At 40.9% G+C, this 19,262-nt stretch overlaps 1 protein-coding gene across 2 annotated transcripts in view; it reads left to right on the top strand.

Annotated features, from left to right (window-relative positions):
* Positions 1–260: 260 nt before the first annotated feature.
* STX7 (syntaxin 7) overlaps positions 261–19,262 on the top strand; it is a 46,240-nt gene continuing 27,238 nt past the window's right edge. The window contains exons 1-2 of one of the 2 annotated variants that reach the window (XM_036120812.2): positions 261–383; positions 6,446–6,596. In XM_036120812.2, the coding sequence (XP_035976705.1) occupies positions 6,512–6,596 (85 nt within the window). In that variant the 5' untranslated portion in view covers positions 261–383; positions 6,446–6,511. Of the gene's footprint in view, positions 384–4,151; positions 4,227–6,445; positions 6,597–19,262 lie in introns of those variants that run through there. The other variant, XM_036120813.2, reaches the window with a different exon arrangement.

The raw sequence follows: 19,262 nt of genomic DNA on the forward strand, positions 1-19,262 counted from the left end.
GGGGCGGGCTGAAGACACGAGTCTAGGGAGGCCGCCATCACCCGATAAAGACAGATGCTCTCCATTCCCTCCTCTTGTTTTTTGGACACTGGCTAAGGCGTTTGTCTTGCGTAAGTCGAGGCCTCAAAAAACATCTCCCTTGCAATTTTCTTGGTACCTTATTCCTTAGCTTATACTCAGAGGGGGCGGGCAGAATGGCTGTCACTCAATCCCGCCGGCCAACGAGAGGGGAGCGAGCCCCGCCTCCTTCCCGGAGCTGTACTGCGGGCATGCGCACTGGGCGTCACAGTGCCACCGCCCATCAGCTGAGAATCGTAGCTGGGGGCTCTGGGGCCCGTGGGTACCCGCGGCCAGAGGAGGAGGAGGAAGCCGAGGAGGTTGGGGTAAGAGCAGCCTGGGGGGTGCGAGGGAGGGTCCCTGGCCCGGCGCCCCAGAGGCGCGAAGTCCCCGCGGGTGCCGCGCCTCCTTGTTTGTGCGCGATGTCAGGTGGCCTCAGCCTTGCGCTTTGCGGCTGTGGTCGGGAGGCGGAGGGAGGGCGCTGCCCCAGCCCCGGAGCACCACCGCTGCCCACGCCCCCGGTCAGGCCGGCCCGGCCGGCCCCGTCGGCCCCGCGCCCGCCACGCCGCGCAGCAGCCCGGCCGGGGCGCTGGCTCCGGTGCACCCGAGGGCTGCGCGCACCCGGGCGGGGCCGGCGCCGGGGCCCGCTTGGGGCTGAGCTCGGGAATCCTGCTTCTGCCTGGAGCGGGACACCAAGTGACCTCTTCCTCTTTGCGACTAATGGAGTTAGAAAACACACTTTAAAGTTCTCTTCCCGAATACAGAGGAACTGAAAATAGATGGCTGTCGTAAAGGAACCCTGTACATTTATTCGGAGGCTCATTGTAGTTGGTTTTCTGTCTGGCTTGAAGGCAGGCTAACTTTCTTTGATCTCAGTACACGTCATTAATTGGTTTCCATAAAGACCTTTAAAAATACATAAAATATTTTAGGACTCCTCCCCCACCGCGCTCCTTGTTTTTTAGGTTCTTACTTTTTAAAAATTCAGACACAAAAAAATAACATTACCTTTCTGGTCAAATGCTGTATTTTTTTTCCTCTCAAGTTTCTTGTATTTGCTTTGTTCTTCTATACATACATTAATTTTTATTTAATTCGGATCAGTGTATTTTGACTATAACTTCATATAATTTAAAACTTGTGCAGAATCTGGAAGAAAATGATTATGAAGTGCTGTGCTGTTGAGTAATGTTGCAGGTGGACGTTTCTTCTGGAGCGGCCTTAGCCTCACCCCTGCAGAGACTTCTAGCAGTGTTCAGCAGTGTCTTGTGATGTGGACGGCCTCCGCTTTGAAGGCCGCTTTGAGAAGTTTGTCTCAGACTGTGACTAATTAAGAATTATGCTCTTGTTTCAAACTGTTTGTAGAAGTTATCATAGTACCTCATTAATGTCTGCATCATTTTTCTTCAGATATTTTACTTCTGCTCCTCCCGATAACATAGGCTCATTTTGGTTAGGATATCAAACTTTAGCCAAGTGCTGGGGGTGGAAAAATAAATTATATAAAACATCCATCAACAGTAAGTCCGAGTAAAGTTTGCCGTGATTCCATTTAACTCGAAAGTTTGGTGTATGGAAGGGTGAAAAATAAACCTTGGCATTGTGAGTAAAACCAAATAGTATAATAGTTTAACACATGGAGATGCTGAGCTAAAGAATTCAGTTAATTTGGTTTAGATAGAGAATGCTCACATCCCTAGAATGATCGCCTTCACATTCATGGAACAGCTACCGTGCACCTGATCTGTGGATTCCTCAAGGCTGACAAGGTTGTCTTGTGTTTATATCGCCGAGGTAGGGATAGATAATAAGCAGTATACTACCTAGATCATTTTAAATGGTGATTAGCACTATGATAAAAGAAGTTAGATCAACAGAGAGTGGCAGGGGTGGTGACTTCTCATTTCAGATGCAAGTAGTCACCAAAGACTTATCCAGCATGCAATGAGACTTTGCTGGGGCAAAGGAGTCAGTCATGTGGAGATCATGGGAAAAGCCTTCTGGGGATAGGAAATGACACTCAGCAAAGGCCCTAAGGCAGTAATTAGCCCAGTACATTTAGGATCTGAAAGAAGACACTGGAATGTAATGTCTTAGGATTGGCAAATATTTATCCTCAGACTAGGTGTGTGTTCTTAGGAAATAGGTACATTTATTCATTCAGTCTACAAATATTTATTAAGCACCTATTATATAACCAGGTACTGAGACTAGATTAGCGCACAAAACAGACAAAACCTTGCCCTCCTGGGAGTTTACATTTTGGGGCACGGGGTGGAGGGACGTCCAGTATTTTATGCTAGTAATCGCAAGTAAGAAAGTGAAACTGACTATTGTTCTGTCCATGCTTGATTTATAGAGCATGAGATTTATGCTTATTGGGAGTCTTGGGATTCTGCAGTGTGTCCAGGAGTAGTACCTGGGGTTAGTGTTTGACACTTAAGATTTCACAGTTCCCTTTGTTCTTTTATTTGTGCTCTACAGAAAGTCTTGGGAATATCCTCGTTGTGAGTGTTGCACTTTGATCCTGTCTTTCCTTCTTTCCCTTTACAGTCTTGATGTATTTTCATAGAAAGGTAATTGTTGAGCTGTCTACATAAGCACTATTCAATAGAACTTTATGCTGTGATGGAAATGTTCTACCCTAGAGCTATACAAGCCCCTGGCCTCACATGTGATACTTGAGTACTTGATAGGGCAGGTACAGATAAAGAGTTATTATTCTGAGCAATAAAACTAGGAATTCTGAATGAGCTTTCAAAAAATATTCATCAAGAGTTCTTTAGTGCTTGGTAGGTCTGGGCTAAGTGCTGGAGACTGATGTGGAAAGCAGCCTTCAGCATAACTTGGTTGATTCTAGTCTATATGCAAAGATCATAAACTTTTAAGTCATTTTATAGTTAGCTGTAGCTGTAGTTTGTCTGTCTGTGTATATTTTCGCAGTAAAGTTAGTCATTTGCCTCCTTTATTTCTCATATTTCATCATCAGAGGGGCCAACCAGTGTTGTCTCCTAGATATCACCATTAGCAGAATAAGAGAGAAAAGGACTAAGCTATTCTGTGTTCCCTTGATCTATTCGTGTAGCTATCTGTTCCTCATCCTAAGAGCAGAGTTGCAGGTCTGTTCCTCATCTGAAGAGCAGAGTCTGCAGAAAGGTGGTAAATTTGTTTTGTTCTGTTTTGTTTTTTTAATTGAGTGGGTTCACCTGTCCTGAATTTTTGTTATATGATGAAGCAGTATGGTTTAGTGTTTTAAAAATATGGGCTGTAAGATGTAGTTCCAAATTTTAGCTCTTAGATTAAGCAAGTTACTTATTCTAATTATGCCTTGGTGTCTTCATGTGAAAAATCAGAATAACAAGTGTACCTACGTCAGAGGTCTGTTGTACGAGTCAACTGAGAAAATAAATCTAAAAGTCCTAAGGGCAGTGCTTTGGAAATATGTTAGCCGTTGTTAATCTTGTTGACTTTTAATGTATCTTTCTCTTCCATCATTTGCAAATTTCTTTTCATTCTTCACTTAACACAGAGCTGAGGTGATAACCACTGTTCCCTTTGTCTAAGGAGATTCCAGCCAATCCAGCAGCAGCAGCTCTTTGGATGAAGGAAACCCAGTTATCTCAACAGCAGAAACTTTCGAGAATTTAGTTGCTTGAGTAAAGGGATGAGGAAAATTGGTGGTGGTTTAAGCTAATTGATTGATTCTCTGAAGAGGAAAAAAGGGGGCCTTGAAAAAAACAGGGAGAAGGCTTAGGTTAGACTCTTATGAGTTTCAAGGATTAAGGGGAATTCTATACTACTATGTATGTGGAAGGAGGAGCCTCCTGAAGACAGTAAATGAGAAACATTTCCTCATTCATATGTTTGTGTTGGCAGTGAGCCAGTTTTTCTAGAGCTCTAGTTGATGGGGGAAAGGAAAAGAAGGGTGTCAGTGAGCCAGGAGAGAATTGCTTCTATCCATCAGTGGAATATTATTTGGCAGTGAAAAGGAATGAGCTATTGATCCATGCTACATTATGGATGGACCTTGGCAACATGCTAAGAGAAAGAGGCCAGTCACAAAAGAACACGTGTGATTTTATTCATAGGAAATGTACAGAATAGGCAAACTCATGAAGACATAAAGTAGATTTGTGGTTGCCTACAGTGGGAGAGATTGCAGAGACATGGTAAGTGACCATAGGATTGTACACTTTATTTAAAGTTTTTTAAAATTCTAATTCCAATATAGTTAATATACAGTGTTATATTAATTTCAGTATACAGGATTGTACACTTTAATGGGCGAGTCATGTGGTTGTCAATTATATCTCAAGCTTTTATTGAAAAATAAGATGCAGAATTTCAAGATCTAACTGGTGGTTTGTGGGATGCATGCGATAGTGTTGGTTTCAAATAAATTCCCAGGTCCAGTCTTGTTCTGTCTGGGCCCAGCTCTTCAGGGGGCTGCAGGCCCAAGTCCAAGGCTATCTGCCACCTTGCTGAAGCAGTTCTGCTGTCTGAGTTGAGTTTAGGTCTATCTGTAGGACTAGGTGAGATCTGAAGGACCCAGAATAGATAAATTAGACCTATGGATCAATGAAGGATGAATGGAGAGCATCTAAAAGTTCCCAGGGATTCCATGGTGGCCAGGGACATTCCACATTGCACCAGAGTTTCAGATATGGAGGCAGTACTGTTGTGCCTGTCTCAGCAGTTCTCCAGGTGTCCTTCCTGCCAGCCCGCACCTTAAGAACAAAGACACACATTTCCTTGTGCCCTCCCCCTCCCCTACCAGGAATCTCTAGTGGTTTCTTACTGCAGCGTATTAAAACTAAACCTAGCATTCAGGGCCCTCCCTCTTCTGTGAGTTTTGTATGGTAGCAGTCATGGGTGGCTTTGGAACCCAAACCCTGGGATTGAACCCCACCTCCACATGGTCAGTGGGTTGGATTACCTTTACAGTAACTTAATCTTTATAAGTCACAGTTTGCTCATTGTTAAAACAGGGTTTATTTGCTACTATCTATTTTAAAGGGAAGGCTTTAAAAATTAAATTAGACGGTCTATGTGAAATGCATTTCATTTCACAGATGGGCAATATATTTCGGGTCATTTCTCTCTGTGTTGTCTCCCACTTGTCCCAGCCATGAATCACCTGATCCCAGGGAGACTGGCAACCACCCCTGCCTTTCAGAAATGACACACTGCAAATACCCTGTACACATGTTCTGGGTCTACCCATCCCAGGCTTCACATCTTTGCCTTTGTCATTTTCCATACCAGTCATGCCCAGGGAGTCACATCTTCTGTTTCTGTTTCATAAATTCTTTCTAGATAAGGGCAATAGTGAAATTTCCTTTTCCTAGCCTCTCACTTTTGCCTGGCACATGACCTTTTGCTGATTTATGTCGCTCTTGTTGTTTTACTCTACTTAAAGTTTCTCCCCTCTCCTAAATGGCAAACATGAATTGAGCAGATTCTTGTTGTTTTGCTTGCTTGCCACTCCCTAGTGTTTCGTTTGATGCTAGGCATGTAGCGGACTCTCAGTAGAGAGTTGGTTTTACAAATTGACTGCCTACAATTTTGCCGCAGCCAGTGCACTCAGTGAAAAGATGGGTGTGGAGTTATTGAGAGTCTTTGCTGTGCCCAGTCATGTATGCAGGGACACCCTTTCCGTCCTTCTTTCCAAACCCCAACACGTGTGGTATGGCATGGATTGAGAAAGAAAGGAACTCCCTCTCACCTCTTTCCTCCCCAGCTTTACTTCCTGTCCTGATGCCAGCTTCTGGAAGAGGAGAGCTGTTCTCCTTGCTCTGTTGGCAAAGTGTGATGAGCATTTTATGGAGCATTCCTTTTTTTCCTCACTTGTCAGCTGTGCCTCTCTCAGAGTTGACTTTTCCTATTAAAAGTAGAGACCCATTAGTCCTGTGTTCCCAAGCTGTTCCTCTGTGTGTTAAATTAGATATAGTGACGTTTCTGGGGACACCCTGAAGTCTGTATACCATTGAATAAATATGTAAATACCTGTTTTGTGTCAGGAATTGTTTAAATGTTGGAGAAAGAAAGATACATAGCATGTGGGCCCTGCTTTACAGTTGCTTGCAGTTAAGGAGAAAAATATATAAACAATTAAAATTATATACAGAAAAGGGACTTGGTAACTCTTCCTTAGATCAAAGTTTTCAAAGGGAATGTGCAATTTGAACCTTATTTTAATTGTTTAACATGACTGTGTCCTTTAAAAGGCCAATATTTTTGATAGCCATGAGAGTTTTACTATTTGATGTGTCCCTTTGGTATATTTCAACCCTGTTAGGTTAATCAACCTCCCAGATTGATAATTGATAATTTGGAAAATGTAGGCCAATAACTTTAAAAGTACAGTTATGTGACTTCTGTTTTTTAGGTGACTGCTTAGAAAACTGCCCAGTCTGCCAACATCTGATGAAATTAGTGAATAAGCAAATCAGCTATGTCTTACACTCCGGGAGTTGGTGGCGACCCTGCTCTGCTGGCCCAGCGTATCTCTTCTAACATCCAGAAGATCACACAATGTTGTAAGTTGAAATATAAGTTGACTTCACTGTTTTTAATTCTTAACTGAACTTAGAGATTCATAATAGGACAACTCCAGTGACTGAGAGAGGGAGGAGCAATCCTCTAAAAACAGATTTTAGAAGGCTAGAACTCTTAAAATTAAAATTAAAAAAAATTAAAAAAAAAAGAAGGCTAGAACTTTTTAGAGTGAATATGAAAGATAATTACATTAGAAGAGATAATACGTACTGCACTTTTCTGTAGAATGCCAGGCACATAATACACTATTTTATTAATGAAATAAAGATTTAAAAGGATAGATACTTATATTTGCTTTAAAATCATCTGGTTCTAGATGAGATTAAAGAGACTTGTTCATTAAATCCCATAGGATTGGAACTGGGGAGCACCAAGAAGAGTTTACATTTATTAAAAATAAAGTTTTGTAAAGGGAAAAATACATGGTCCTTTATTAAGGAGCAGGGAGTGACTAATGAGGCAACATTTGAATCCTTTCAGACAGATCTAGAAGATAATTCTCAGAATTCCCACAAACTACCTTTGCTATACCTATCAAAAACAATCCTAGTAGACCAATCCCATGTAGCATTTTATTGGAAATTATTACTCCGTGGGATGTATAGAGATAGATAGATAAATTGTTTAAAAGATCACTGTAGCAGATTTGAGACTAAAGTTTTTTTGTTTTACATTTGTTTCCAAATCATAGCTAATCACATATGTGGATTATTCTAGTCACCTTGTGATGATCAGTATTTTGGCCCTTTGGGCATTACCTGAACTCCTTTTTTAGAGTGTGTTAATACAGCATTATTCTTTAGCTTACTTTGTTAAGTCTCCTGTCCTCTTTACCAGAATGTGTTAACACACTGTGAAAATAAAGAATGTTTTCAGATGACCAGACCATGTTTTCTTATCTAATCATTAACTTCCCAGAAGTTACTACTCTGCCTAAATGATTTCAGTGAGATGTCAGCATGTTTTGGAGGCAAAAGGAGTAAAAGTAGATTATAGATGGTTCTAAAAAGGTGCTGCTGTGCACAGTGGTATAATATGAAATCCAAAGAAAACAAGATTTTGTTCTTTCTTAGAAGTAGTGCTGGTCTGCCTCAGGCTCATGTGTGAAAATTAAGAGAGGTTATAATTTTAATTTACAGGAGTGGGAAAATCAGGACCTTTATGTAAGAAAGGAGACCAGGAGGCCTTCCTCCAGAGGACAGGGCAGGTCTTTTGTGCTAGGAAAGGTGAACGTGTTAGGAACCCTGGGAGGAGGTAGAGGAGTGAATGTAGGCACTCAGATTATAGAGGCAGCAAGCATCCAGTGGTGTGACAAATACACGAATTGGAGATTATGTGCGAGCTTGAACTGGAAGGAGCTAAGAGTTAACTTAAGTCATGTCCCCTGAGAAAGAGATCAATTGATCCAGTGAGATGAGAAGTGATACGTTGGGCCAGAGTTGCATATCCATGGCGTAACTGATAACTAAGTATGTGACTGCATTGTGTGATTTAGGGCAGCTTTGGAGCGTGGGGGAGTGTGGTGGTAGGACCCACAACTCTGTCTTGTGGAAGGGGGTTAAGAAGACTAGGACTGGGGTGCCTGGGTATCTCAGTTGGCTAAGCATCCAACTCTTGATTTTGGCTCAGGTCATGATCCTCAGGGTCATGAAATCGAGGCCTGCATGGGACTCCCTGCTGGGTGTGGAGTCTGCTTGAGATTCTCTCTCTCCCTCTGCCCTTCTCCCTGCTCACACGCCCTCTCTTTCTCTCTCTCAATAAATAAAATCTTTTTTTTTTTTTTAAGATTTTATTTATTGAGAGAGAGAGAGCACGAGCAGGGGAAGGGGCAGAGGGAGAAGCGGGGTCCCTTCTGAGCAAAGAGCTCGATGTGGGACTCGATCCCAGGACCCTGGATCATGACCCAAGCCGAAGGCAGATGCTTAACCAACTGAGCAACCCAGGCGCCCCTCAGTAAATAAAATCTTTAAAAAGAAAAAAAAAGACTAGGACTGTTCAGCCGTGAGAAGCTACAGTCACCACATTCAAATATTGGAAACACTGCCTTATGTAAAATACAAGAAAGGTATTCTGCATGATCATGAAGGTCTCCACAAAGGAATAGAAGCAGCAGTAGCCAGACTTCAGCTCCTGAAGGAATGGGGCTTTTGAATAATCCTAGTTATTCAGGGATGGAATTGCCATGGTCAGGAGGAGTGCAGTCCCTGTTACTAAATGACGAGCATATGGTGGTCAGATACTATTTCTCAGGCCTATTAGTAAGAGGTTTAAACATTGGAGTAATGGTTCAGACTGAGTGACTTATAATTAGGATATTCTCTCTCTATTCGTTCAGCTAATAATTTATTGAGCACCTGCTGCTTGCTAGTCATGGTACCAGACCCTGGGAATCCAATAGTAAGCAAGAGCTCCAAGGCCCTGTTCTCATATAGTTTATAGTGTAAGAAGAAACCGATGGTTACAAAAAAAAATTAATGGGGATGGGGGGATGGGGTAACTGGGTGATGGGCATGTAGGAGGGCACGTGATGTAATGAGCACTGAGTGTTATATGCAACTGATGAATCACTGAACTCTACCTCTGAAACTAATAATACACTATATGTTAATTAATTTAATTTAAATGAAATTTTTTAAAAAGTAAAAAAAAAAAAAATTAATGAACCACATGGTGTCCTATGATGAAAATGAGAGTGCTGTGAGAGCAGGCGCCTTGGGGGAAGCTGCCTTAGCTGAGATGGCCCCCTGAGTGAGGATGAGAAGGGGCTGGGGGTGAGAGGATGTAGGACAAGAGCATTTAGAAGCAACCAGTAGCTGGTATTAAAATCCTGAAGCAGTCCAGAGCTTGGGGTGTTCAGAAAATAGGCAAGAAAGAGAAGCCCGGTGTGGCCGAGACACAGCACTTGAGGCAAGAGTGTCGGAGATGAAATCAGAGAGGAGGCCGAGTAGGCCACCTGGAGCCTTGGAGGCTGTCGGGGGAGTTTAGATTTCATTCTAAGAAGGAAGACACACAATCAGATCTGTGCTTTGAAAGGATTGCTTTGGCTGCCGCTGCTTAGAAAGTAGATTTTGGGGAATTTGAGGTGGGGACACATTGGCCATCGCAGGGGTCTGGTGAGAGAGATGTTGGCTTGTACCAGTGGTGGCAGTGGGGACGAGAGAACTGATGGATGTCCTTTGGAGGCAGAGCCAGCAAGACTTACTGATGAATGTGGGTGGATTGAGAGAGAGAGGGGGGAGTCCAGGGTGACTCCATGGTTTTTGCACTGAGCAACCGAGTTTATATACCAAGGTGGGAAGAACTGTAGTTCAGAAGTGGAGAGAATTTTGTTTTGGCCAAGTAAAGTTCGAGGTGTCTTTTAAACACCTAAGTGGAGATGTCAAACATCTAGTTTAGATATATAAATTTGGAGATCAGAGTGTCATCAGAGAATAAATGGTATTTGAAACCGTAAGTCTAAAATAATCACAAAGGAGTAAGAGCAGAGAGCTGGAGCATTCAAAAATGTGGAAGTCAGAAAGGCAGGGAGAAAGCATAAAGAATCAGAGTGACCAGTGAGGTAAGAAGAAAATCAGGATCTGGTAGATTTCCAGAAATCAAAAAGAAGTGTTTCAAGACTGAATGAGGCATCAGCTGTGTCTAATGCTGCCAAGAGACTAAAAAGCAGAGAATTGAATCGGGCATACTGGTCACTTCGAAAAGAATGGTCTCAGGGGTGCCTGGGTGCCTCAGTCGGTTAAGCATCTGCCTTTGGCTCAGGTCATAATCCCAGGGTCCTGGAATCAAGCCACGCATAGGGCCCCTTGCTCAGCAGGGAGCCTGCTTTTCCCTCTCCCTCTGCCTACCACTCTCCCTGCTTGTGCTCTCTCTGTCAAATAAATAAATAAAATCTTAAAAAAAAAAAAGAAAGAAAAGAATGGTCTCATATTCATGTTCTGGGTGTAGAGGGAGAAAAGGAGGGAAAAGGACTGACCCTTTTTTAGCTAAAGAGACTTATTAGAATCCTACTCACCTCTGCTTGTATCATTGACCAGAGTTTACATATAGTCAAGTGGCTACACCTAGCTGCTAGGAAGTCTGGATTGCACTATGCTCACTAAAATTGGGGCTTGCTCCATTTAAGAAGAGAAAAATCAGTATTTAGTAGGCAACTGGAAGATTCCACCATTGAAGTAGAAAGAGGGTCAAAGAAAAGGTTGCATTTTTCCACTGCACAAGAGAGAGTCTAGTGAGAGTATAATTGCAAAAGAAAGGTCTCTGAAGGCGAGAGGGGTAGGGGAATGGTCACCAGTGCCCAGTTTGCCTTTCGTCCACTGTACAGAGCCCAGTGTGGTGCAGACGGTAAACGTGGTGGGCAAAGATGGAGGAGTTCTGTCTGAGTGGGCTGGTTTTAAATGGAATAGGAGGCAAAGGCATTGGACAGAGAACGGGATGGAAGGCTGTGGGAAGTTTATGGAAAGAAGAGAACGTGATAGTTGTAGTTTTGACAACGGAGAGGATTGACATACCTCAGTATGAAGGGTTGTTTGGCAGGTTGAGTACTCACTTGAGATTTGGGATCATGAATTTAGTGAAACCAATCATCACTGTATTTTTTCTAATTTTGAGATTCAGTGTCTGAATGAAGGGACATTTAGATGAGGTAGAGTTAGTTATTGTTAAAGATCTAACCTGCTCCACGTGCATCACCAATACGGATATGAAGAAATCACGTGGAAGTGAAAGGCAGAAGTGTGAAATTTCAGTTCATTTTTTTCCCATCTGGTAGTGCTAATAATACTGGATGTGATTGAATAAGGTGGTACTTTGCACCACATTTAGGTGTTTCTCTTCACACTACATTTGCATCTTTTAAATTTGTGTCAATACAAATTACCTAGTTGTACAAAGGAAATCTAAAGAGAAGATGCTAGAAGTAAGGTAATACCCTTGTTAGAATATGTGCATCTGTTCAACTGAAGCTAAAGTCTTCCTAAATACTGCAGTGGGAAAAGTTTATTTTGACATTATTTTTTTTTTTTTCAAAGATTTTATTTTATTTATTTGACAGAGAGAGAGACAGCTAGAGAGGGAACACAAGCAGGCGGAGTGGGAGAGGGAGAAGCAGGCTCCTGGCAGAGCAGGGAGCCCGATGCGGGGCCCGATCCCAGGACTGGGATCATGACCTGAGCCGAAGGCAGACGCTTAACGACTGAGCCACCCAGGCACCCCTATTTTGACATTATTTTTGATTAAGATCAGTGAAAACTTGTAAAATATTAATTTGTATGGTTTAATTTATGCCAAAAAAGAAAATAGCAATCAGAAAGAGTTTTGATTCTTGGAGGGACCCAAGAATAACATTTATTAAGATTAGAATTTTTTCTTTAACTAGTGTTATATTCTGGCAGTACTGTTTTGCAAAGAGTAGAATAGATGAAACAAGATATTTTTAAGCTTTTTTTTTGTTTTAAGATACTTTTTGTTAAAAATAATCTGTAGTCTTATCAATTTGCTTTACTAGTGAATTAAACCATATTACAGTGATATAATTTATATTAAATAAAATATTTAAATATTGTAGGGGCGCCTGGGTGGCTCAGTTGGTTAAGCGACTGCCTTCGGCTCAGGTCATGATCCTGGAGTCCCGGGATCGAGTCCCACATCGGGCTCCCTGCTCAGCAGGGAGTCTGCTTCTCCCTCTGACCCTCCCCCCTCTCATGCTCTCTGTATCTCATTCTCTCTCTCAAATAAATAAATAAAATCTTTAAAAAAAAAAAAAAAATTTAAATATTGTAAATTCTTAAATATAAAATAGAAATAGATTATATTAACATAACTTTTTAAGAACGACTAATAAGCTTAACAGATTAGAACTTTATGAGGGATTTTTCTGTGGCGCATTTAAAATAATGAAGAAAATACATTTTTTTGTCTTAATGGAACTATTTATTTGAAAATTTTCCTGAATATGGAATTTTATTGACAGATCGTATGTAAGACAGTGGGGTCGGGGTAGAGGTGGGAGCATTGAGGAAAGTTATTTAGATCCCAATGTGATCTTGATTAAGAAAATATTTTTATCCTGTGAGAGAAAGTGTTTTGTTACTGACTCTGTCACAGAGTCAGCTAGGTGTTTGTGCCCCAGCTTCTCCGTCCTTTGCCCGTGGTATAGACAATATTCTGTCAGTGGCCCTACCATGGCATCCAGTCTTTCTCAACCCAGCGCTCCAGGCAACCATTCCCAATAGGCTGGAGTTGTCTTGTAAACAAAACCATTTTGTTATCCCAGGTCTAGAAGCTCATCATGCATCAAAGAAATGCTTAGACTTAATGCTCAAGCTTTGGATTGAGATGTTTACAAGTAATATTTTTATTAGTAGTTTCTGGAAATGAGATATACACCCACTTACCCTTTATTATCTGTCTGTATTTTCTTTGAAACAAACTCCTACCAGTGATGTGTAGTACAGGATGAACAAGCTTTTGTGGGTTGAAATGGCTGAGCCTGTTATATAAGGTAAACCAGAATAGGATATTTTCACTGGGATCATTCATCCTTGTGCAAGCAAAAAAAAAAAAAGAAAAATAATAATAATACAGTATTATTGTATTAATGTATTCAGGACACCCAGAACACACAAAAGTAACTCATGTTTTTGAAAGAAACAGAATAAATATATTGAAATTCATCACATAATGAAGATTTTTTAATCTTTAAAAAGTAGAACTATAATATATAGAGAGTAGTACACCAGTTATTAGTGTATAGCTCAATAAATTGTCTGTTACAACACTGCACATACCAAGAAGGAGAACATTACCAGCCCCTTGAAGCCCTTCTCATGTTTTATCCACTCCATACCCTCTAAAAGTAAACCTCTAACGTGACTGCTTAATAGTCCCAGTTTCTTAACTTTAATAGAGTCATGTATTATGTTTTATGTTGGGCTTCTTTCTCCCATTATGTTTGTGCAGTTTATCCATGTTGTTGCGTGTAGCTGTAGGTCATTTTTTTTCATTATTATTTAGTATATTTAGTATATTTCATTATTATATAGTATTCCATATTCAACCAGACCACAATCTATTTAATTCTTTCTACTGTTTATGTACCTTTCGAATGTTTCTGGGTTTTTGTTTGTTTTTGTTTTTTGCTGTTATGAGCAGTGCCGAACATTTTTGCAGGTTCTTTTGTCTCATGTATGTACCTAAGAGTTAGGTTGCTGAGTTATAGGGTGTGTGTATATTTAGCTGTAGTGGTTACCTAAAGTAGTTGTACCAAGTTATACTCCACCAGCTGGTGTATCAGAGTTCATTTTGCTCCAAATCCTTGCCAACATTTGGCACTTACAGTCTTAAATTTTATCCCTTTAGCCATGGTTCTGTCTCATTGTGATTTATATTGCAATTCTCTGATTAGAATCAGACTTTTTAGAATGTCGCTGAGTTAGGAAAATCAATGAGACGATAGGAAAGGTTTCTAATTAAGCAAGCTCTCTTTGAGTGTGTGCACACTTCCTGAAATCAGATCCTGGTAGCAGTGTGACCTTGAATAAGCTCTTTCATTCCCAGGACGTGATTTTCTTACATATATTTTCGGTAGGCTGGATTATGGTCTCTTTCGACTTTAACAAGCTATAATTGTAACCAAAGTTTTAAAGAATCTTGAAAGCTCTTCCAACATATGCAGAATTATTCTCTTTGTTATTAAGAGACCAATTGCCGTATCTGGATCCATAACACATACTTTTAAAATTCCATAATTGAAGTAGTCTTCACAAGGCCAGCTAGAGTTCCACTAAAACTCGTGTATTATTTCTAAGTATTAGAAGATGGGAAAGTTGCAGTCACAAGGGATTCTGGTATGAATTGTGTCTGCATTAATTAAGGTATGAATTGAAGGAAACTGTTAAGTAGAAATATCAGCAGCTGACCATGAAACATAGTCATTAATGGGATGCCTGGGTGGCTCAGTTGGTTAAGCGTCTGCCTTCTGCTCAGGTCATGATCCCCGGGTCCTGGGATCGAGTCCCACGGCAGACTCCTTGCTCAGTGGGGAGCCTGCTTCTCCCTTCCCCTGCTGCTCCCCTGCTTGTGTTTGCATGCACTCTCTCTCTCTCTGACAGATAAATAAAATCTTAAAAAAAAGAGAAACATAGTCATTGAAATAAAATTTAGTCTTACCACTGATCCTAATGAGAATTCTGGCATTTGAGTATTTTTTAAAAAGAATAATCTGAAAGAGAAAGAGAGTGGCTAAAAGTTAGCCTATGGGAAATGAACAAATTAGATCCATTGGTAACATAAAATATTAGCCACATTCATGAGTGCAGAAGTTTTCTGCTAAAATATGCATAACATGTCATATGTGCATGTGTGTTCATTCCAGAGGATTTGGGAAAGCAGAACCTTCTAGGGAGGCATAAAATGTGTGAACTTAAACCCATGTTGTAAAGGTGAAGAGAAGGTGACTAGAAAATGTTTATGTTGAATCTTCAGTTTCATTTTTTATCATTTATCTCCTGTAGATTAGTTCAACACAGATTTGTTTAGAGTTGCAAAAATATTATTGGTTTCTTTGTGTTGTAATTAACTCTCATTCTGTATGGGTCCTTTCCTTATTTATTAAAAAGGATTAGTGATTGCCTCTTGTCCTCGTAAGTTCCTAGGACTTTGAGATGAAATATAAAGTCTATATAAACGTGACTCCTTTTGTTACTTTTGAGAATGAATACAGTTCTTTTCATTAGAGTCTGGTGAAGGGGCCCTTGTTTTTGCATCTCAACACATGACTAAACAAAAGGGAAGCAGTATCATCGACTTCTCTTTTTTGGTGCCAGCGCCAACTTTTCTTTAAAAAGGAGCTCCAGTCCTAAGAAGTTAATAAATTTACTAGAACCGAGTATTTACCCAGGAATTAGGGATGTTTCCTTTTTTTTTCTGGGGTGCAGTCTCTTGGTGGGTATTGGTGGATGGAAAGGTGGTTTATGGAGGAAAAAGAGAGGAAAACTTTTTCTCCCCCCCCAATGCTGTTTGATATATCTACTTTTAATATCACACATCGACAATATTTGGTTGGATTCTTTTCCCCTTGAGCAGAAAAACTTCAGTAGCTCTGCTCTCATTGCTGTAATTTTCTTCATACCTAGGGTGTTGACACAGCGTAGAAATAGGTGTGGGAATTAATGCCCGATCCAAGAGAATTTTAACAGAGAGCGACAACTTTTTTTTTTCTCTCTGGTGGCTTTTCCTACATGACCAAACATGAGTGCTGTTTATGACAGAATGTGAATCTAATGACTACAGAATAACGTACACATAATTATATTCTTTCATTTTGTTATGAAAACAAGATCATACTATACATTTTTTTTCTGCCTGCTTTTTTTGCCTTCTATATTGGCCAAATAATTTTCCATTATATGGGTGTGTCACACTTCATGTAACCGAACCTCTATTAATGGACATTTTATCCTAAGATTATATGTTTAAAAGTCGGGGAACTTCCCATTTATGCTGCCTCCACACATGATCCTCCTGCATTCTACGTAGATAAGGTATGGTGCTGATTATATAATAAAAATTCTCATGTATGTTTCCACACCCATGTTATATAAAAACATTATAATTATTATTAGATTTTTTTCACTATATATTTAACATGCTTAGTACTTGTATATCACAGAGTAGCTTCTCTTTTATTAAAATAAAATTTGGGGTTGGTTGTGTAATGACCTCTCAGCGGCCCTGTGGTGCTGCCTATCTGTACATTTTAGTTGGCTCGGTGTTGGTGTGGGAGCCAGACCGCAGGTGTTAGGCTAGGTTGTTTAGTTTGGGTTTCCTGTAATAGTTTTGACAGTTCTTGTCCTCCTCTCTTTGACTCTTTTTTGTTGTTTTTCACCAATTACTGAGCAATATTTTCTGTTAATGAGTAATTGCCTTTTATACTCATTCCAGACCGGATTTTGTTTTTTAAAGCAGTTATTAATTGATTTGCCTGTTAATTTATTTGAAAGAACCTAAAAGCCTTACAAAATAGTGTTCTGTAAGTCTTGGTACATTTATTTTTCGCAGTCTTTTTTCTTGTTGGAGTGTCATTATCTTGGTCATTATTTGAAGAAACCGTTGTTGGGGTAGCATGTCTGATGTTGAGTATTGCCAGCTACTTCTCTGGGATAGCTTGGCTGTTACCCCATTTAAAGTCCAACAGAATGTCCACAGACATCAATGAGATTCCTTCCTAGCCTGTGGACTATTATTTTCTTATTGAGGACTATGAAAACTGTTAGCTACAAATCCCACTGAGGCCCACTTCTTTGTGAATACCCAGAGCACTGTCTTGCTGTTGGGGCTTGGGAGGAGAGCTGGGCAGGATGGCCCAAATACATCCAGTGATTTAGTTGTATAGTATTGCCCGTACACCCTGCTTTATTCAAAAGTCTCTAGAAGGTGTGTAAGTTAGTATCTTTTAACTATGGGCATACCTTGGAGATATTGTGGGTTTGGCTGCAGACCAATAAAGTAAGTTAAATTTTCAGTTTCCCAGTGCATATAAAGTTATATTTATATTATACTATAGCCTATTAAATGTACAGTAGCTTTATGTTCAAAGAAACAGTATACATACTTTAACTAAAACATACTGTATTGCTAAACCATGCTGACCATCATCTGAGCTTTAAGGGAGTCATAATCTTTTTGCTCCTGGAGGGTCTTGCCTCGATGTTGATGCCTGCTGACCGAGCAGGGTGGTGGCTGCTGAAGGTTGGGGCGGCCGTGGCAATTTCTAAGACAACAGTGAAGTTTACTGCATCAGTTGCCTCTTCCCTTCTTGAACAATTTCTCTGTAGCATGTGATGCTCCTTCATAGCATTTTACCTATAGCAGAACTTACTTAAAAATTGGAGTCAATCCTCTCAAACACTGCCCAACTAAATTTATGTGATATTCTAAGTCCTCTGTTGTCATTTCAAGAGTCTTTACAGCGGCTTTATCAGGAGTAGACTCCATCTCAAGAAACCACTTTCTGGGGCTCCTGGGTGGCTCAGTCGGTTAAGTGTCTGCCTTCGGCTCAGGGCATGATCTCAGGGTCCTGGGATTGAGCCCCACATTGGGCTCCCTGCTCAGCGGGAAGCCTGCTTCTCCCTCTCCCCCTCCCCCTGCTCGTGCTCTCTCTCTCTCTCTCTCTCTCAAATAAATAAAATCTTTAAAAAAAAAAAAGAAAGAAAGAAAGAAACCACGTTCTTCGGGAAGCAGCCCCGCATCCACTAAAGTTCGATCAGGAGACCGCAGCAATTCAGTTACATCTTCAGGCTCCACTACTAATTCTAGTTCTCTTGGGATGTCTGCCACATCTGCAGTTTCTTCCTCCATGGGAGTCTTGAGCCTCTCCGAGTCTTCCATGAGGTTTGAAATTGATTTCTTCCAAACCCCTGGGAATATTGATGTTTTGCCCCTCTTCTCATGAATCATGAATGTTCTTAATGGCATCTAGAATGGTGAACCCTTTCCAGGGATTTTAAATTTACTTTTCCCAGACCTATCAGAGGAATCCCTATCTATGACAGCTAGAGCCTTATGAAATGTCTTTCTTAAATAAGACTTGAAGGTTGAAAGTTGAAATGACTCCTTGATCCATTGACTGCAGAATGGATATTGTGTTAGCAGGCATGAAAACAATATGAACACTGTTGAACATCTCCGTCAGAGTTCTTGGGTGGCCAGGTGCATTGTCAATGAGCAATAATTTTTTTTTAAAGATTTTATTTATTTGAGAGAGAGAGGGAGAGAGTAGAGGGAGGAACAGAGGGAGACAGACAAGCAGATTCTGTGCTGAGCTCAGAGCCTGATACGGGGCTTGAACTCATGACCCTGAGATCATGACCTGAGCTGAAATTAAGAGTCAATTGCCTAACTGACTGAGCCACCCAGGCACCCCAATGAGCAGTAATATTTTGAAAGGAATCTTTTTTCTGAAGAGTAGGTCTCAAGAGTGGGCTTAAAATATTCAGTAAACCATGTTGTAAACAGATGTGCTGTCCTGCAGGCTTTGTTGTTCATCTCTAGAGCACAGGAAGAGTAGATTTAGCATAATTCCTAAAGGCCCTGGGATTTATGCAGTGGTCAATGAGCACTGGCTTCAACTAAAAGTCATTAGCTTCATCAGCTTACAACAAGAGAGCCAGGCTGTCCTTTGGAGCTTTGCAGCCAGGCACTGACTTCTCTCTGGCTATGAAAGTCCTAGATGGCATCTTCTTCCAGTATAAGGCTGTTTCATCTACATGGAAGATCTGTTGTTTAGTTTAGCCACCTTCATTAATTTTCTTAGCTAGATCTTCTGGATCTGGGGAAAAAAATGTTCTAGATGGGGAATAACAAGTACAAGGGCCCTGCGGTGGGAGCAGGACTAGGGGAATGGTGAGGAGGCCGGTGTGCACAGAGCACAGAGAGGGGAGAGTAGGAGCTGAGGTGGGGTTGGTGAGGCCTTGTGGGCCACTGTAAGTACTTGGGCTTTTATTCGAGGTAGAACAAGGGTTTTGAGCATTTCAATAAATGGGGTGTGGAAACAGATCTGAGAATTTTATCATGCAGACAGCATCACACTTCATTTGATCTGTGTAGAACTCAGTGGAGTCAGCATAAGTGGTAAGTTCCCCAACTTTTAA

This window comes from Halichoerus grypus, chromosome 9 (assembly GCF_964656455.1).
Source record: "Halichoerus grypus chromosome 9, mHalGry1.hap1.1, whole genome shotgun sequence".
Taxonomy (NCBI): Eukaryota; Metazoa; Chordata; class Mammalia; order Carnivora; family Phocidae; genus Halichoerus; species Halichoerus grypus.